The sequence below is a fragment of the Agelaius tricolor genome, unplaced genomic scaffold, assembly GCF_023055355.1.
Source record: "Agelaius tricolor isolate 1412-34295 unplaced genomic scaffold, bAgeTri1.0.p SCAF_7, whole genome shotgun sequence".
In the NCBI taxonomy this organism is placed as follows: domain Eukaryota; kingdom Metazoa; phylum Chordata; class Aves; order Passeriformes; family Icteridae; genus Agelaius; species Agelaius tricolor.
The window spans coordinates 9,160,530-9,180,080 of NW_027269267.1; the positions used below are offsets into that span (position 1 = coordinate 9,160,530).

At 43.4% G+C, this 19,551-nt stretch overlaps 1 protein-coding gene across 1 annotated transcript; it reads right to left on the bottom strand.

Moving 5' to 3' along the window:
• Nucleotides 1–66: 66 nt before the first annotated feature.
• On the bottom strand, nt 67–19,043 carry XK (X-linked Kx blood group antigen, Kell and VPS13A binding protein). Its single transcript, XM_071430329.1, has 3 exons — nt 17,395–19,043; nt 9,014–9,276; nt 67–3,980 (listed from the first exon to the last, which is right to left on the bottom strand). Exons 1-3 carry the CDS (start codon nt 17,892–17,894, stop codon nt 3,154–3,156), a joined length of 1,590 nt encoding a protein of 529 aa, XP_071286430.1. The 5' UTR covers nt 17,895–19,043; the 3' UTR covers nt 67–3,153.
• Nucleotides 19,044–19,551: the final 508 nt, after the last annotated feature.

Below are 19,551 nucleotides of genomic sequence, written 5' to 3' on the forward strand. Positions count from 1 at the left end.
GCTCTGTTACCTTTGGACTTCTTGAAAGCAGCACACTAAAAACTGACACCAACACAACTTGAGGGATATTTTCAACATTTTAATTGGTGCTGTTTTACAAGTATAAAAGAAAACCCATGTGTCAGATCTTGCATACTCTTATACACACAAATGACCCTTGCTGAGCCAACCTTTGTGCGACTCAGGACTACTCAAAAGAGTAGAGTTTTCAGCAGTAGCCCTAAACCCTTCCATGGAACACACAGGCCCCTCTAACATTCATACAGGAGAGTAAAAGCACAGTGAACTTGCAGCAAGAGATCACTCATTCATACACAGACAGACTTTGTACTCATATTCTCATGTCTCATGGTTTCTCCATGCAGCCACTGGATGTACTGACAACACCCTCCAGACTGTCATTATCTGGAGAAAAACTGCCTCTCCCAGCTTTACAGCACACTTCAGAAAAAGCAGCTGCTCCCTGCAAGCCCTGATCTAACAGAGCATCGTTGTGTCTCCCTCCTGCACCTTTCCACCAGCAGTGGCAGCACAGCTGGATAAACCACCCTGGGCCATGGTGACACCAGGCACTGCACAGGCAACAGCCCCTCGTGCTGGAGGAGTGCTTGAACTGTATTTGGTTATTCTGCACAACTAAGGCAAAACCATAGGACAGTAACAGAACCCATATAAACTATTTTTTTTCCTCTCATAACAGTGATTTCAATATTCATCTCCCTATGCATGCACTTCAGGAGACTGGTATAAAAATAAGTAGTAATATGACACACACTCTAAATATGCATATAGAGTCTTCTGTGAGGTTTAATGGTACTCACTGTGTATCCATCTTGGGCTCCTGGCTCTGTAACTCTCCTACATTTGCCTTCACTGTAGCACCAACCTGGCTGAGGTTTGTGAAGCTTTCACTGTTTCCAAATGGCACAATCACAACTGCACCACCACTTACAGTGTCCAAACTCTGCTTTAAGCTCTCTCTTTAGATATGAACTACTTCTACATATGAAGCTACTTTTAAAATTTTCCCCCAAAGACTAATGGTTCTGACCTGGGTACATCTGTAAATAGGCAGCCACTGTAATTCCCTGATTATTGATATTGATGAGTGTCCAGCTATAAAGACAGATACTCAGTTTTGGATAAGAACACCAGAAAATTTGAGCCTGTGGGCTGAACTCCACAGATTTGGAAGAAACCTTGCTCCTTTAACTCTCTACTGAAAAAGAAAAAGCATAATCTTTTTCATCTAGAAAAGCACAGAGAAATTCTCTACTGTACTTTCACATACAAAGGTACAGAGAAACACTGTCGTGTCTTCAAGGAGTCACTTCACTATTCTATTCTCCTCTCCTCAGAGAAATTAGAATGGAGGTGTTTGGTGTCTTCCCCAGATATGAGGCACATTCCCATGGCAAAATCAGGCCAACAATCCCATTACCACCCACCAATAATTTAATGACATCTACATACACATACCATACACAGACACATATTTAGCAAAATGAAAACATAACTCCATAATAAAACTGAAATATGAAGACATTCATTTACACTGTAGAAAGGAAAAAAATAAAAGCAGGTTATGTCTTTGCAGCACTGCAGGTGACATATTTCATTAAAAATGACCCCAGACCTGAGTTTGAGACACTTCTAAAACAATTATGCTGATGTCATCCCTATTAAGAACTTCACATCCTGCATGAGGACAAAATGGAGGCTAAGCTTGAAGCACTGGGAGATGCTTTGGTCATCAATTATTTGTTTCCATGAGCAGCCATAGTGTGTAACACTCAAAAGAAATGTTAGGAAGGTGCTAAGCAAACAAAGTGCAAAATGCTTTCACTTAATTTGTGAAAATACATATGGGTCTGTGTATTTTCACTAAATTCTTGTGTGTTCATCTGCTAAAGCTTTCTCAGAAACTTGCAAAATACATAAACACTTTTATTTGTGGTGATGTATTGCTGAGAACAAAAAGTTAATGACTTCCATTTTCTCTTTCAGACTTCAGTATCAGGGTTGTGATACTTCTGAGGTAAAGAAGTCACAGGGTTTTGAATTAATGATATTAAACTAATCATAACAAATCACAGCTCAAAAAGAAGGAACCAGTGTCTTCTATCCAAGTACAAAAAGTCAATGAGCTGCCTACTTGGTGCACTACCAAACCCCTGATGATCAGGGTAGTGCTCAGCTCTCTAACTTCAGCCATCTAAAAGTCAGATGGACAGTCAGAACTAATTGTGAAGGCATCTGGTTAACACTGAGTAAAAGGTCTCCAGAGAGTGATTCCTATCACCTACATTTTGAGATGGGGCGAGTCACTCCCTGGATATGTGCACTGGAGAGCACCTACATGACTGGTACACACTGTCTGCCCAGCCTCTAGATATTTATACAAAGTGAACACCACCCTGACACCAGAACATCACAAAGTATTAAAGAAATAATAATGAAAGAAAAATGAGCTATTCCAGAACATCACAATTAATGTGTTAAATTTACTTCCCTTACTAACAAGCAGTAAACATGAAGGGTGAAACAGTGCAAAGCCCCTCTGTCCCTCCTCAGTAACAGTCACATTTCTGTGTCAGTGCTGGCTAATTGGTTGTTTCATGGCAACCCAGACTACAGTGCATTGTGCAAGTCCAATTCTTCTACCACTGAGAGAAGTATTATCTTATTACACTGATTAGAGTGTAAAATAGTCTGCAATTTGATCAAAGCAGACCACAGCTACAGTCCACACATAGTCCAGGTCTAAGCTCTGTTTCCATGCTAGGGTGGCATGCCATAGGACATCCTATCTGAAATAAAAGTCATTGCCTTCCATCCTCAGACTTCCTGAGTCAGGTGAGCATCAGGACAGTTTCTGAATGATGTCTCCAATAATGACTTAAAATAAGCATGTGACAATAAACCTATGTGCAAAAAGGCTCTGAAATAGAAATCTACAAACAACGATTGCTCTCCGTACACAAACACAAATACTCATACACTGCTCTCCACAAAAACAGGCATGTCAGTTATCATGCAGTGCTACATCTGCAAGAAAGAAATCCTACCCACAAGACACAATGTCTAAGATGCACAATGCTCCCAGCAGGTGATCTGCCACCTTCCAAAGGCACCTACTTGCTTCCAGTGGTACTAGGCATTGGAAGAAACACTTTGATGGATATTCCTGTTTTGGGAATCTATTGTCTTGCTACTGCCCCGTGCTTCATCAGTATTTTCAGGAGATTTCATCATCACCTTGCCTGTCAGTAGAGTGGATTTGTGATGCTGGCAAATAAAGTAGAGAATCTTGAAACAGGACAGCAAAGCTTCAGTAATGCTGGAGGAGAAAAGTTTTTTGCACGGGTGGCAGAACTGGTAGAACACCAACATGAAGAAGATGCCCATGCAGTAACCTATCAGGAGCTGCAAGAACAACATTGGGGCACAGACATAGAGGTAGAAGTCTGTTCTGTAAACGTACCACATGAGCAGGAGGAAGGCGTTCTCCATCAGCCGCACGATGTAGTACACGGTCATGCGGTACCAGTTCTGCGATTTGCTGATCAGGTCGGGGTCGCTGAGCTCCACCTGTGCTGCCGACCAGCAGAACATGTTAATGCCAGCATACAGGAACGTGAGAAGGCACAGGACGATGGTAGTGCCCAACCTGCTCAATTCCTTCTCTATGTTCTCAGGAAACGGCGACTTGCTAAGCCAGAAGAGAATCCAGGGGTAGAGGAAGAAACCTAAGAAATTCAGTAGCACGACGAGGAAAACCCAGATTTGAAGGACTGAACCGAAAAGCACCAGCACCGTGACTCGTGTGGCAATCTCAAAGCTCCTCCACATGAATATGCAGAGGTAGGCGGCAGGTTTCACACGGACATTGTAATCGTCGTACTTTATCTTAATGGCCAGGATGTTGCAGCGTAGGGCGCCGTAAACGATCGACAGGAGAGAGAGCACCATAAAAATACCTACAAAGAGAAAAGACAAATCAGGACCTTCAGCTTAGCAGCAGGCATTGCATCAGGGGAGTGCAGGTGCAGTCATTGTCGCTGCACTCCTGGGGGTTTCCAGCAGGCGGAATGCCACGGGAGCCATTCCCAGCCCATACCTGAGTGAAGGAAATGAACTCTACCCCAGTCAAACCCAGCACATTACTCTTATCCCACCTCCTGTTTTGGTCACTGTTTGATATTTATTCAGGAAGCTGGTAAGAAAAAGAAGGCACTCAGCAGTCATAAGTGTCTGTCCCTTCTCCCCTTGCCCGGGGCTGTTCATACACAGGCTGTCCTTGGTAATTTCACAGCTCATTAATTACAGTATCCAACTTGCTCCCAAACTCCTACAGTACTCCACAAGGCACAGGGGTGCTACTCCCTTCCCATACGGATGAAAAACTGCAAAATAGAAGCTGAAACTTTGGAGTAACTTGGACTTGCAGATAACTTGGTGCTTGTGAAATTCTGTGTCAAAGCAAATCACAAAAAAGGTATGGGATACAGCTCAAAATTGAAAGCTGAAGGAATTTAAACCCAGCACTGTCCCCATTATCTCTGGCTGTGTAGAGAGATATTTGCTCACCTGCATGCACTGTGTTTTCCTATATATCAATTTTCTTTATACACCCATCTGTATCACGCATTTAAAAAAAACCACTCCTAATAAAAATGTCTTTAAATTCAGATCAATTTCCAGTACCTCCCACCTACCCAGAATCCCTGCAAGGAAGGTTTCATATTTAAATTCTGCAGAAAGTGAAGGCAGAGACCAGATGTTACCTGGCACTGCAGGAGGGTGCGCTGTCTTGCCTTATTAAGTAGCTACAAATGTACATAAATACTGAACACAGAGAATAAACAAAGTGCTAACTGCCCACAGGTTTTTTTGTATTTGCATGCACAATTATATAAATATTTATTCACAATTTTTACTAACATGCTGAATAGCTGATATTGCCTCAGATATAATAATTAGAGTTTGGAATTCCTAATTATGTCAATTACATTTGCAATGCTTAGCAACTAGTGTTTTCTGTAGCCTTCAATTAGTTTGTGTGCTAATATCCTATAAATAAACTTTTGTATCCTATAAATAAACTGGATTTCCTGTTTTGGTATAGCTATAACCCTAAATTATCAGGGTTTGTGCTTTTTTTCTAACTATAAGTCACTAATTTCTAAGCAATCCTTTAGAAGAAATAAGTATATTTTAAGACCTCTAACAACTTTCTAAGATAATTTTCTCTATCATTTCAGCTAATCTCATTATGACCCACAAACACCTCTGAATTACTCTGGAAAATAATTAAGTCTTTATATCTAATTTTCCAAGGCACTCAGTAAGGTGAAAAGCATTTATCATTTTATATGGTAATTTTGTACATGCCAGTTTGGTGGTGCAAATATTCTCTGGAAATGTTTGTGTTGAAATTGTTTGTAGGTAGTTTTTACATCTTTCTTACAGCACTGAATAATGTCTCTGATAATGACTTAAAATAACCATGTGACAATAAACCTATGTGCAAAAGACACATAGAGCTCAGAATTTTTAATTGTTATGTCTTGGAAAAACATCAGCTGAAAGCAGAAGAGCAGGTGAGTTTGGTCAAGAATATTGCTTGATGTCCTACAGCTTTTTACAAAATCTTTCCTGTAGTTTTGAGCTGTGAAAGAACATAAATTCCAGCAGCTCATGAAGCAAAAGAATGTTCTCAGAGTTAAAGGAACATAAAGAGGTACCCACTGGGGACTGAGTGCTGGAACTCTGCTAGCTTTCTGCTTTGACAAGCTGAAACATTGATCTTATTCCCCATTTTCACTTTAGGGAATCTATATTAATCTCAAACCTATCTTATAAACTCAAGCCTTTAAAAGAAGCATTTCTCCATTGATAGAAAATAAGTCATGCTGACTCTGGTTTAACACAGTAGTCCAGTCCTACTCCTTTCCTAAAAGCTCATCATTGCCACCAAACCTTCAGTTCAAACATAATTTATAACTCTGTAAGAAAGATGGTTTGAAGCAACCACAAAGGGAAATACCACAGGGTGACATTGTTGCTTTCACTCATCCTGAGCAGGCAAAGAAATGTAAATTTAAAAGGCAAAGTATTTTCCCCTGGAACATTTCCAAATCCTCCAACAGTCCTTATAAAGGTGGCATTTCTCTTCTTCCTTCCTCTTCCCAAATGTTTTTTTCTTACAAATCAGACGTGGACACCCACAGAGTCACCCAGGGAGGCATGGATTTGCTTTGTTGTGTTTTGTAATTACATCTGAAGTCCTTTCACAACCTGGTCCTTCCCACTTCAGAAACTGCTAAGACAGCAAATTCTGCTCTAGATGAGCTATCTCACAAGTACCACTGAAATCTATTATAGATACTATAGTTATATGTATACAAAATAGAACTAGGACTCAGATTAGGCTAATACATGTGGGTTTCCAATGTTGTATTACATCCAACACTTTTACACTTTTCATGATAAACAGTCACCAAAGCTTTATGTTACTCATCACTAACCCCAAGAGTTAGTCCTGCTTTTGCAGCTCTCTGGTTGTCTTGATCTTACATTCTTGGCAGACTGTGAAATGACAGTTTTGAAGAATGCCAGACACTGGAAAGACCCCAATAATCCATAAGAAAACATCCAGAGAAATAATGAATGCCATGAAATACACAAGAAATTTGCAGCATGGCTCTGGCTGACAAAGGGCTCAGCAAGGATGCATGCTCTTTTCAGAAGCGTTCAAGCCAACACTGGAAGCAATGAGGAGTTTCAAACAGATTTGAAAGGGACATGCCATGCCCCCAGCATGATGGTAAAACAGCTTCAGGTTCTCAGGTGATTATGGCCTCATTACCCCTGAACAAGCAGAATTTACACGGGATGCCAAGGGACGTAGAAATCCAGAAAAATAACAGATTGATGAGGAGACAAGACAAAACACATGGAAACCAAAATACAAGACAGTGATAATTATAACAGATGCAAATGGAAGAGAACCTGAAATTTGGAGGACCAGTGTCAAAGAACAGGGAAGCTGAAGATATCTGAGGTGTGGAATAAGAACTGGGCTGGCTGGCTGAAGAGATTGCAGAAGGTTTCAGTATATCAGCAGCTAAGATACACACAACAAGAATATGGCTAGGACTCTTGTTTTTCTGATGAATGAGCTCTAACAGACATTGACACCATTCCTAACACCTTTTTTTTTCTTTGCATTTCTGTATTTTAGAATTACATCTGTATGGAGATGCTCCTGGGAAGCATGAAATAACTGTTGCATTTGCAAGTGGGTTTACCAAACTCTCTGGTGAGCCAGGTTATTTTTGGTCATTTCATCAAAGGAATGTCAGTTATCAGTTTGTGATTACAACTTATCTCAGCAGAGATAAGCTAGAAGCAATAGAGCATTACAAATGATTATTAAATATGCAATTCTCTGATCATCTAGAACACACGACTTCCCTTTGGAAATCATGACCAGTAAGGTCAAAACTGGTAATAAAAGGACAGTAAAAAGATGACCTTTCTCAAGTAAATGCCATCTACAGCAAAGTGACTGGAGATTTTGCTAATTGCAGAGTTCAGCAAAGGATTCAATCACATTGTCTCCATCCCACATCACAAGTGCCATGGTTATTTGAAGGACCTACCTTAGTTATGAAGAACTCAGGGACTCGAAGGAATAATGTCTAACTCAGGAACTGGAAGGAGTAATGTCTTCCAAGAAACTACTGCTATGATGTTGTAGTTTTGGCTGGGGTAGGATTAATTTTTTTTCTAGTAGCTGATACAGTGCTGAATTTGGATGCAGTATGAGAATAATGTTGATAACACACTGTTTTAATTGTTGCTCAGCAGTGCTTTAAGTCAAGGACTTTTCAGTTTCCCATGCTCTGCTAGTGAAGAAGCACACAAGAAGCTGTGAAGAAGCACAGCCAGAACAGATGACCCAAAGTATCCAGAAGGATATTCCATACCATTGGTATTATGCTCAGTGTATTAACTGGGGAGAGTTGTCTGGGAGGAGCCAATCGATGCTGGGGGATGGTTTGTGCATCACTTGTCCTTCTTGGGCTTTATTTTTTTCCCTCTCTCCCTCCACCCCTCTCTATCACCTTCATTACTACTACTATTATGATTATTTTTGTTATTGTTATTATTATTATTACTACTACTACTATTATATTTGACTTTATTTCAATTAGTAACTTGCACCTTAGCCTCAGCCTCCCTAGCTGTGCAAAGAGTCTCTCAGGGCCTTAGAGATACAAGAGCTATTTAGTGTTTCAGTGGAAATGCACCTTAAAGTTCAACAAAGGTGCCAAAGTCCTTTCTCACACTGAAAAGCTGTTCGTCCCATGATGGTTCTCCATTTACCAGTGTACCAGAAAACCAAGAGCATATCATAGAAGCAAGATGCAGAGTGCCACAGTAAGACAGATGTGTCCTGGCAAGCCCATGTTGGTGAAGGCTTAACAGCTTGGGTCCAGAGATGAGATGAACACAGTTGCATAGCAGCTTACTGAGTCCTGCCTTTTGATTCCAGAATCAGAGTCTGGCACAAGTAAAGATAGTTCATGTCCTCAGTTCATACTTAAAAATGCTTTCCTGAAGTACATCTTCCCTAAGGCAGCATGACAAAACATGCTCTGCAGTGTACCCCAAGGAATTTTCCAGAAAGTTTTGCTCAAAAAAACAAAATGGAACAGAGGCAGTTTTAAAAATTCTTCATGAAGACAGCTCGGTCCCTCCAGCTGCCTCCCTCTCATGCCATAATGGTCACTTTATCAAATCAGTGTTTTTACAGCACCCAAGTGTGCTACAGAAGGTGTCATAGTCTAAAACATGACCATATAAACTTGAAAGCAACATCACCATCAAAAGCTATCAGGGAGATGAAACCCATTGCAGAATTCTTGGTTCTTGTGCAAGGCAGCTATAACTGACTGCCCTCCCACCCAAACACCAAAAAGGTCATAGCAACAGCTCCACCTACTTCTGGCCACCGTGACCTCCTGCTGCAGGACACAGATGTAGAGCTGGAGCGTGAGCTGGGGCGCTGAGCCGAGGAAGGCCTGGATGACAGAGGCCCTGCTGAAGGCAGACCTGTGTGTGCGCAGCTTGCCTTCAGCCTGTCCCACTTCCTTCTCTACTTCTTCTGAGTACCCATCCTTGGGCATCTGCCTCTTCTTTGTGATGCTGACATAGGGATCTTCAACTCTGCCAGCACGGAAGTAAATGTAAAGGGCTTCCACACACCTACAAGCAAACAAGTAGATAGAGTAACAGGGAAAAATGAAAGAATGAAAGGTCTCCCCACTTCCTGGTATTCTAAGCAGTCACATACTAAGTCCTAAGCCATTTTTTCATAGAGCAAAGCCTGTAGGTTTTCTCCTCCTGGTGAACTTGGAATATGACAGATTTCATTCTTTAAAACAGGAATTACATGTTACTAGAGGGCAGGAACCTGGCAGTGCCCTTTGGGCTGCTTGTAGTACTCAGACTTGAGAGGAGGTTTAATTATTTTCTATGAGCTGCCCTTGCTCTCTGGTGTCCCATTGAAGTCCTTAAACTGCTCATCTACTACAAGGATGCCAAACCCAGGACCCAAATTGGAAGTGTGTTTCTTCAGCTACTCATGCCTTTTTCTTCTTGTTATTGATACATCTGTGACATGCTAATGGGACATGGCAATAAACCCACTTTTCATTTTTTGCCTTAAAACATCTGAAGAGAGAAGCTTGGGGTACAAGCAGGTGCACACATCTCCAAACTTTACCAAGCAATGGTTCAAAACACCAGTAACATGCCAGATCAGTGAAAAGGAGCAGTTTTGAGCCTCACAACCCTTGAAGTCAACTTTTTTTTTTTTTTTTAAGGCACGAGAATAGGAGCTTTAGTTCTTCAGTGTGCTTATGTTCACTGTACTGTTAAAGAAATATTAAATATAATCTGGCAAAAAAGATTCTAACTAAGAAGATGCAGTGTTTCCAATTGCTGCAGCTCTTCATATACTTTAAACACAGTGGGAGCCAAACCCTCTTGTTTACACAGGTCTAACTTACTGCCAGCTAACTCCCAAGGAACAAACTGGTGCCAGCACATACACTTCTACTCATAAATTACATATTGTTACACTATTTGCTGCCTTCACCCACGCACAAAGATAAATCCATACATTTGGGAGAGAACAGAAAAGGCTGTCTCCAGAAAATGCTGCAGCAACAAGGACAATCTGGCTCCTGGAGTATAAAAGAAGATAACAGCCCCGGAGAGATATCTGCAAGGAAAGAACATCTTCCTCAACTTCCTTCCAATGATTGTTTTTTAACTGGCTAAAATTTTATGAAAACTAGTTCATAGTTTTCATTAAGTTTACTCATGAAGAGTTCTCTTCAAAGAGAACTGCTTGGGTGTGAAGGTATCAAGGGCAGGCTTGGGCACCAAGCAGGACCCAAAACCCACTGGGAAATACTCACCCCTTTCTAGGAAGTAATAACAAGCAAGGAACAGGTGAAATCACAAGATGAAGGGGAAGGGAGAAGAAAAAAAAAATTACTTCTGTTTAATTTAATAAACTTTACTTCATTTTTTCCTCTAATTGGACCACTAGCAAGTTTCAAATGCTCTAGATGAAGAGCAGTTTTGGGATTGTATAGTACTATTCCTGATTCACTAGGCTTCAGCTATCACTATGACTAAAGCTATTCAAAATTCCTGCTGCTCTGGATGCTCCATTCACAGAGGTGACTTTCTGTCTTCCCCTCGTTAATCTTTTCACTCCCTGTCAATCTTGTTCCACATGAAAGAATCCATACAACCAAAGAGAAAGTGTGAAAAATTAATAAGACTCTGAGGCTTTGTGAAGCCAGCAAAGATTCTGAAACCAACAAATCGATTTTGTTCCAAAAAGAAAGATCCCAGACCATTTTTGTCTCATTTAGTATTCACAGCCATGCATTCACCCTGAGCTGAGGGCAAGTCTGAGTATATTATGGAAAACTGGATCTCAGCATCAGGCTCTGAACTCTTGCTGTGTGTGATTAGAAGCAGATATAGTCTAGGGACCCATCTAAAAAAATATGTAGTGATCCCATTAAGGAGATCAGATTTATGAGACTACACAATAGCAAACACTATAACCAACCAAAACCAGAGTTTTGGAGCAAGCATTTGATTTTATTTTTTTTATTAGCTGGGTATTAAGTAGCAGTATATTGTTTGTGATGGGGATTTTTTGACCATACAGAAAAGCAAACATAATGTGAAATGGTCTGATGAGCAAACCTTAGACCTAAATGGGGCTTTTACCACTACTACAGAGTAATAAAAAATGCTATATGCAAGCATTCAGATTACATTGATAATGATGCCCATTTTCTCCCAGGCCCTGCCAGTCCCATGCAAGAGTGTTTCTGGAAGTCAAGCCTTCTGGGAAAAATAACAAATGCATTCAGGATTCCAGCTGGTGCCACTGCCCAAGCAACTGCCTCCAGCAGGAGCAGACTGGCAGCTGACACACCAAAAAGAACAAGCACGAATCTAAAAGTTTAAGGAATAGTGTGGGAGGGGCACAGGCATTTGAATGACCATGCAGATAAGAAGGGTGCCCAACTGTGATGAAGAATCAATGCAGACCATGTTGCTGTGTCAGACTGTGACTTTGCCTGTGAAGCACATGCTGAGGGGTTGGGCATCTTGTCTTTAAATGAACTGCCTGGCTTGCTCCTTTTTAGCATGAAATACAACTAAGAGACAAAGCAAGAAGGGGATTGCTTCATGGCAGCTTTCCCCCACAGTTAGAAGCTCCTGCAGCAAGGTGAATTCCACAGAAGCCCTCACTGCTGCTCTGCTCCAGAGGGACAGCAGTGAGAGATCCCAACTTCTGCACAATCCATCTCCTGCAATGATGTTTAGGGCCACTGCAAGAGCCCTTCACACGGTGTCAAGAGCAGAAGGCAAGCAGCAGGCTGTGTCCTCTGCATGTAAGGCACTGCCAACCACAGCACTGGCTGTGCAGGAACTAAAATTGCTCTGAGAAAAAAAAGTCAGATGTACTTTCTAGAGTGAAAGTTAAGAGGTAAGAAAAGGATGGTGCTGCTTTCTCCCATGCTGCCATATCCTGGCAGAAAGAAGAGCCATACTTTTCCAGGGATCCTGACAGTGCCCACAAAGAGTGATTCAGCCCCAACACATTTGTCTTCTACACAGTAAGTAGGAGGAATAATCCTACCCTTATATACTTGTTGAGAGTGAGCACCTCATTCCCTCTTTTATCATGGATGCGTGGGACTGGAACACAAGCAAAATAATGGTGGTGTGAAGAGGGAGAAGGCAATGAAAACAGGGAACTTTCCACACCCAACCAGCACTCCAAGAACAAATGGCTATTTGAGACCTATCCATACATATCTGCTGTAAATGTACAAGTAGATTTCTCTGATACATAATTTTCTCTAATTCCTTCTCTTTAGAGAAGTATGCAAAAGACTTATCAGTCCTGCAGATTTACTCACCTGCATCAGGCAAAGATCTGCTCCTCACTCATTGCTCTACCTTTTACCTGCACTGACTTCCTGTTCACCTCACCATGGACATCTAACCCAGCTGCTCAAGAATAAAGGAAAGAAAATAGCCTGAACAGAGTCTAGACACATTCTTCCCATCTGGAAAAGAGGGAAGCACATCAAGAGTTGTTAAGTTTAAAGCTAGGAGGATGTCCTACAGTGAGGTCTGCTGATGAAGCCCTACAAGGAAGGGAAGTTTTTAAACCTGTTCTATTTTGAACTTTTAAGCAGGTCACTAGCAAAGAGAGACTACTCACAAGGGACAAGGTAAGGACAAGGTTTCTGCACAATGTCACTGAAACAGTATCTGCACCATTAGAGCTTATTAGATTTCAAACTGCAGAATTAGATGCCCAAAACATGAATGATTGTAAAAAACATTGGGGGTTTTTTCTTTTTTTTTTTTTTTACTTCCTGCAGCTCACAGAATCAATCTTTGGCCATAACAGCAGCTCCTCTGGCAGTCTGATGCAAGCTTCCTCCTGCATCTGCTGCGCTGCTGTCTACATGGTACATGTAATTGTTTCTCCTTATGCCTTGAGAAACAAAGCCTGATCCCATTAAAAAAAAAAAAAAAGTCTATTGTTTATATCCTTGTCCTATCATAACCTGAGGAAAACAGTCATTAGTGTTCTATATAGGGGGCCTGTTATATTTACTTGAGATTTGTTTTGCAGGAGTTCATCCTTCTGCTGACCCAGCCTTCCCCTGATTGCATCTCCTCACACAGAACAGGTTGGGCTCACACTGCACTAACAGAGCACCAGGGAACAGAGTTCCAAAGACACCTGCAGTCACAAAAACTTCCCTCTCCATGAAGCTGGTACCAGAAGGAAGCACTGCCAGGTTCACACCAGTTGGTTTTGATGATGCCAGTTCAGTAGAGCCTTCAGTAAATCAGGTGGGAGGAGTCCCTGCATCCAGCAGACTCACAGTCCCAGCATCACCAACATCCCCAGTGTGTGACTGTAAGCCCTGACTGGCCAAGTCAGTTTGTTGGAAATCTGCACTTCAGCTCTTGACCTTTTTGTTACTTGAAGAATTGAAAAGGGCAAGCAAGTTAACAGGGGGTTCTCTGGTGCCTATCATGAAGGGTAAGGACAAAAGGAGGCTCAGGGGGAACATTATTGCTCTCTACAGCTCCTCAGGAGGTTGTACTGAGGTGGGGAACAGTCTCTGCTCCCAAGATAACAAGAGACAGGACAAGAAGAAATGGTGTACAGTTGGTTCAGGGGAGGTTCAGGTGGATATTAGTAAAGATTTTTTCACTGAAAGAGCAGTCAGGCATTGGAATAAGCTGCCCAGGGAAGTGGTGTAATCACCATGCCTAGGAATTTTCAAAAGGCATGTGGTGTTCATGGACATGGTTTAGTGCTGCTGGGTTATCAGTTGGACTCAGTGATCCTAGAGGTCTTTTCCAACCTAAACAATTCCCTGATTCTCTGAGGGGTTATTTACACTTAGAAGAAATCCTTAAGTGTAGAGCAGTACACCAGCAAAATGACATCCAGTAATTATGTATTGGAATTGTAGCAGTGCTTAAAATCTCAAGGTGACTTTGGTGCTACAAGTGCCACCCAAATGAAGGGAACAAAGAGACAGACCCTAGCACAGGAGCAGCCTGAGCAAAAAAGCTCATCATGACCTTCCCTAGAGAAAAGACAAAAGTAATAAACCTCTCATTGACACTGGCTACTGTTTTGAGTAATTTTTTCTGTTATAATTTACTTAGTGTGGTAAAAGAATCTCCTTTTGCAAAAAAAAAAAAAAACCAAACCCCAAAACCAAACCTACCTGAATAAATCTTTTAAGCATTCAGACAAGTGCATTAATAAGGAGTGGCATTGACCTGAAATGCTGCAGGAATCCCCATGATGCCCAGAAACCTGCAGTCACTTTGTTCCAGCCAAGTCTCTGCAGAGCCTCTGGCATGTCTGCATCCTAAGGATCACAGCCAGGCCACTAAGGGGAATAGGAATTTTGCTCAACAAATTGCTCTGAATTTATAGAGAAACTCCTAGGGAGTGGGAGAAGAAATTAAAAAAGGGTACATGAACAGCACACCAAAAGTCCTCTCTGGGAAGAGGGATGCTACCTAATTTTAGTCCTTCCAGTGGCAGCAGCAGGACAGCGAGTGCCTCCCGAGCAGGTGGAGTGTGGGTGGTTGGGGAAGGTGGTGGCATGCAAGAAGGTTCTATGAGAGAAAGTACTTTTTTTCCATCACTCAGATGATTCAAAATAGGCTGAATCATTTGGCTTGCAAGGCTAAAAAGCCTCCTTCCCTGCCAAGATATTCCCAAACTATTCCTCAAACCTAAAGGAGTTTTTTTAAGGAAAAAAGGAAGGGAAAAAAAAAAAGTCTAGATTTAAAGATGATGAATAAAAACTCACACAACACATATGGGCTGATGGTAAAGCAATGCACTGATATCTGAGTATTTAAGTCTGAACAGAGAAATCCTGACTGTGGTGTATCAAACAGAGATAGTCAAAAAGTTGTTAAGTTTCTTGTAAAGCTCTCCAAAACTGCCAGCCCTCTGTTGCAGCATGTCATCACACACAGCCTCAAGGTGCTTAAACGTTTCATTCCCCTGCCACAGACAGACAGAGCCTGGGGAGGCTCCACTGTCTGTGTCCTATTTGACCAAATTTGACCTAATTTGACCCAGCCCTCCCTAAGCAGCCCTGGGCTGTGCCAGGGACGCACAAGAGTCCCAGCAGGGAGGATGGAGCCGGGCTTCACACAAGGGAAGCAGATGACTGAGAGCAGCAGGATTCTCTGGAGCAAAGGTTTGCCTACAAGGATGGACTAAAATGCCTCCAAGGACAATGGTCCTTTTCAGCTTACAAAAAGTAAAAGCCACAGTGCAGTGTAGATACAACCAAAATACACTTTGCCTTCTAGCTATCACCCAAACCTTGTGTGTGTGCCAGTCCACACAGGGTAGGAAGCCTCCTGTACAAAGCAGGGAAAGGGAAGGTATTTTGTGTGCTGAAAACACAACAATATTTACAGTGCAGAGCTATATCTGACAGGAAGCAATCAGTTTCCTCATCTGACAGATATTGCAATCTTTAGCTGCAGGAAGGCAAGGAAGGAAAAAAATCCCAAACCCCAAAGCCCTTTACTGTCTGTGTCAGATCATTTTGACTTCCCAGACATTGTGCTGTACCCTACAAACCAATACATTTCCCTAAAAGTAAAGAGAGCTTGGTTTGTATTAAACTTTTAATTTGTAGAGTCCTTCCAGCCTTTAGCAAAAAATATGTTTTTCAGGTAGTATGAATGTACTACTCTATTTAATTAGTAATTATAATTCCAGTTATCCTGGGTTTAGAGAGAGGTCAACATACATCACTTTGTCATGCCTAAATGATGCCATGGGGACTAATGGCATCATAGTCACTTGTGCTGTTGGCACAGCACATCCAGAACATCTCAAACCTCCTGGAAATGCTAAGTTTGTAAATCTTTGAGAAAGGAAAAAGTGCAGAGTCAGCAACACACTAGAGGAGAGGAGAGGGCTTTCATATGCTCACTGCTTTTACAGCAGTGGCTGCAGCTGGGAATTCACCAGAGAGCAGGAACTGCATTCTGCACAAGATAAGATTTGTGTTGTAAACTGAAAACTTGATGTCGAAAAAGAAACAGAAAGTCAAGTAATGCTTGATGGTTGAGGTCAAAATAGAAATGTATGTTTCTTTTGTATAATTGAAAAAAAAAATCCTTCAATTTCTTCCTGTTGCTCCAATCTTTTGTCTGCTTCCTCACATATTCTGGCTTGACATTAGATTCTTTCCTTGTCTTACCTCAATAAATTGATTTAGAATAACAAAAGTCATGCACTTAATTTTTGATAGTTTCTTTCTCTTTGCTTCCTCTCTTATTTTCCAAAAATGTGGAAGCAGTTTGGTCTTAGCTTTTAGAAAATCAGAGCTCTTTCAGAATTGTTAAGCCACAACTTCAACATCTTTACAATTTTAACAAAGTAAGCAAAACAGCATAGTTATAGAAGAAGTCAATGTTTTTGAAGTGTAAGATATTTTGTAACATCCAAACTGTTCACCTTTCCTTAGCGTGAACAAATCTTTCTTTTACACATTATTCAGGAATTTGAAAAAGTTGGTGATACTTCTCCAAGCCTCTACTACATACACACTGCATTTAATTCCCTTTCTTTTTAAATAAAATTTTTTAGTACAAATTTAAAATTAATGACCTCCAGAAACATTTTGTCTTGGAGTTGCACATGGCTGTAACTTTTCATCTATTTTTTTTCCCCTATGGGTATTTTCAGTGAGACATTGAACTGAAACAGAAAAAAATCTCCAAAGCAATTTGGGGTGGGAATCTCCCGTTTGGAAGGCAAAGCCAGACTACAGCATCACTGATGTTCCAAGACGCACGGATGGGACGGGTACTATCGTTGTGGAAGAAGGAGACTCGGTGGAAGAATCTCCCGTTCTCTCTTGGAAGTGATCTGAGAGCAAAGCGCTGTGCATGAGGCAGCAGCGGACAGACACAACCATCTGCAAGAAGCCCCAGGGACGCAAACCCAGCGCAGAGCGGGACGCGGAGGGGCTCTGGCGGCTCCCGCGGCCCGGCGGGGCTGAGCCCCTTTCCCCGGGGTCAGGTTTGTGCCCGAGGCATTCCCAAGGGACTGTTCCTCCCGCAGCTACGGCAGGACGTGGGAGCGGCGGCGCAGAGCGGGAGCGGCCCCGCCCGCACCGCACCAAGGCCGGGGGGCTCCGGGCGCCCCCGGGCTCGGCTCCGGCCCCGGCCCGCTGGAGGCGGCGCGGACTCACCGACCTGACGAGCGGCCCCAGCTGCAGCAGGTGCAGCAGCAGCACCAGCGGGCGGTCGCGGCTCACGTCGCGGTGGATGAAGACCAGGCTGAGCTGCACCAGCGCGCAAGGAAAGAGGGCGAAGAGCAGCGTCAGCGTCTGCCACATGCGGTCCCCCGTGTCGTGGTACCCCGCGCTCAGGCACAGCGCGGCCGCCGTCTCGGACATGAAGAGGACGAGGGAGATGAGGACGGAGCCCGGGAATTTCATCGCAGCGGCCGCCCAAGCCCGGCCCGCCCAGCCGCTGCCGCCGCCGCCGCGCACCGGGGCCCAGTCCCCGGCAGAGGGAGCGCCGCGCTCGCCGCTGGCCCGCGGCCTCTGCAGCCCGGGGCTGGATCCGGGCCGGGGCTCGATCCCGACCGCGCTTGGATCCTGCCCGGCGCTGGATCCTGGCCGGGGCTGCACCCTGGGTGGGCTGGGAGCGGGGGAAGGTTCCCCGGCGGTGCTCGGGGAGCTCCCCCTCATCTTGGCTCCTTCAGCCGTCACACACAGAGCTGAACTGAGGGGGTTGGTGGGAGGGGGCGAGCGGGTGCCCCTGAGGGCACTTGGTCAGGCTGGGGGTTCGCACAGCCACGGCATCGCTTGGGCTGGAGGAGAACCACACCATGGCACTGAGTGCCACGTCCAGGCTTTCTGAAGCACCTCCAGGGACAGTGATTCCACCACTTCCCTGGGCAGCCCGTTACAGTGTCTAATCATCCTTTCTGTGAAGAGATTCCGCCTAATGTCCAACCTAAACCTCCCCGGTGCAGCTTAAGATCATGTCCTTTAGTCCTATCACTGTTTGCCTGTGAGAAGAGACTGACCCCACCTGGCTGCACTCTCCTGTCAGGGACTTGTGGAGAGTGATAAAATAGAGATCTGAAAGGAAGACACAAGGGCTTTCTTCCTTCTGTACCAGGAGGAACCCTGTGCAGAATTAAAGGCTGAGAGATGATTTAATTAATAAACAAACAAACCCCACAACTAAACCAAACAAAGGCAGAAAAGTGAGTGCAGGAGAGCCTCCCCTGACACACCCAGCTCAGAGTCCCTGATCAGGGCAGTGTGGCAGTGTCAGAGGTGCCCTTTTAGCTCTTTGCCAGGTGCCTCTCCTCTTGCTTGCCAGATCTTTTCCTTCAAAGGTTCTCTGGGCCACAGAACCCTGAGCCCTGCTGTGACACCAGCTGTAGACCTGCAGCATTTGCCTGCTGTCCCTGGGCCTTTCCCCCTCACCAGCAGGATCCTTTCTCCTTCACCACCTAAATTCTGGAGTCCTGGAGATACATACAGTCACCCCAGCAGTTATCTCCAATGCCTGCATGGATGAGCAGCACAAGGTGACAGCCTGAGGAGAAGGCAAGCCTTTGTAATTCTTCCATTAAATCCTGAACCTGAGCACCTGGCAAGAAACAAAACTGAGGTGCCAAGCCAGGTTGGCAGATGCTGCCTGTGTCCTGCACAGGAGTCTCCAGTCATCGCTTCTCTCCTCCTCTTGGTGCAGGTACCTGGTTTGTGCTCAGCTGGCTCTGGTGATAGATCTTTGCTCCTGCCTGTTCCCAGGTAGCTGCTGATCACCCTGTGGGGGTTACCTACACACCTGGGACCTACAGGAGCACAAGAGGAAGGCAAGACAAGAAGTCTGAGATATTATTAATGGGATAACACTACTGGCTACTTCTGCTTATCTGCTACTGTTCTTCAATGCAAGTTAGGGTGTCACCAGATTTACACAAAAAGTGACAATAAACACTTGGCCATTTCTTTAACTACTGCACTGGCAAATCTGTAGTCCCATTGCTCAGCTCAAGTTGAGGTAAGCTCATGATGATAAAGATGGAAACCTTGTTGTGGGCAGGCCAAGGTGAATTTAATGCTTGTATTCTTCACTGGGAATGGAGTGTCTTTCTGGAAAGGGAAGAGGCTATGGAAACTGAGATTTAAGCAGACTGACAATAAATACCTGAAAATAAATACCTACAGTGGGAAACTTCAATCTACAGGCCAAAAACAACCTGTCTTGTCTTATAGGAAACTACCATAAGGTGTTTTATCTAAGTGCTGTGTGCAGCCTGGATGATTTATCTCATTCTAAAATGATTTATTTTACTTTTGATAACCACTGAAAAGCTTTTGGAGCACT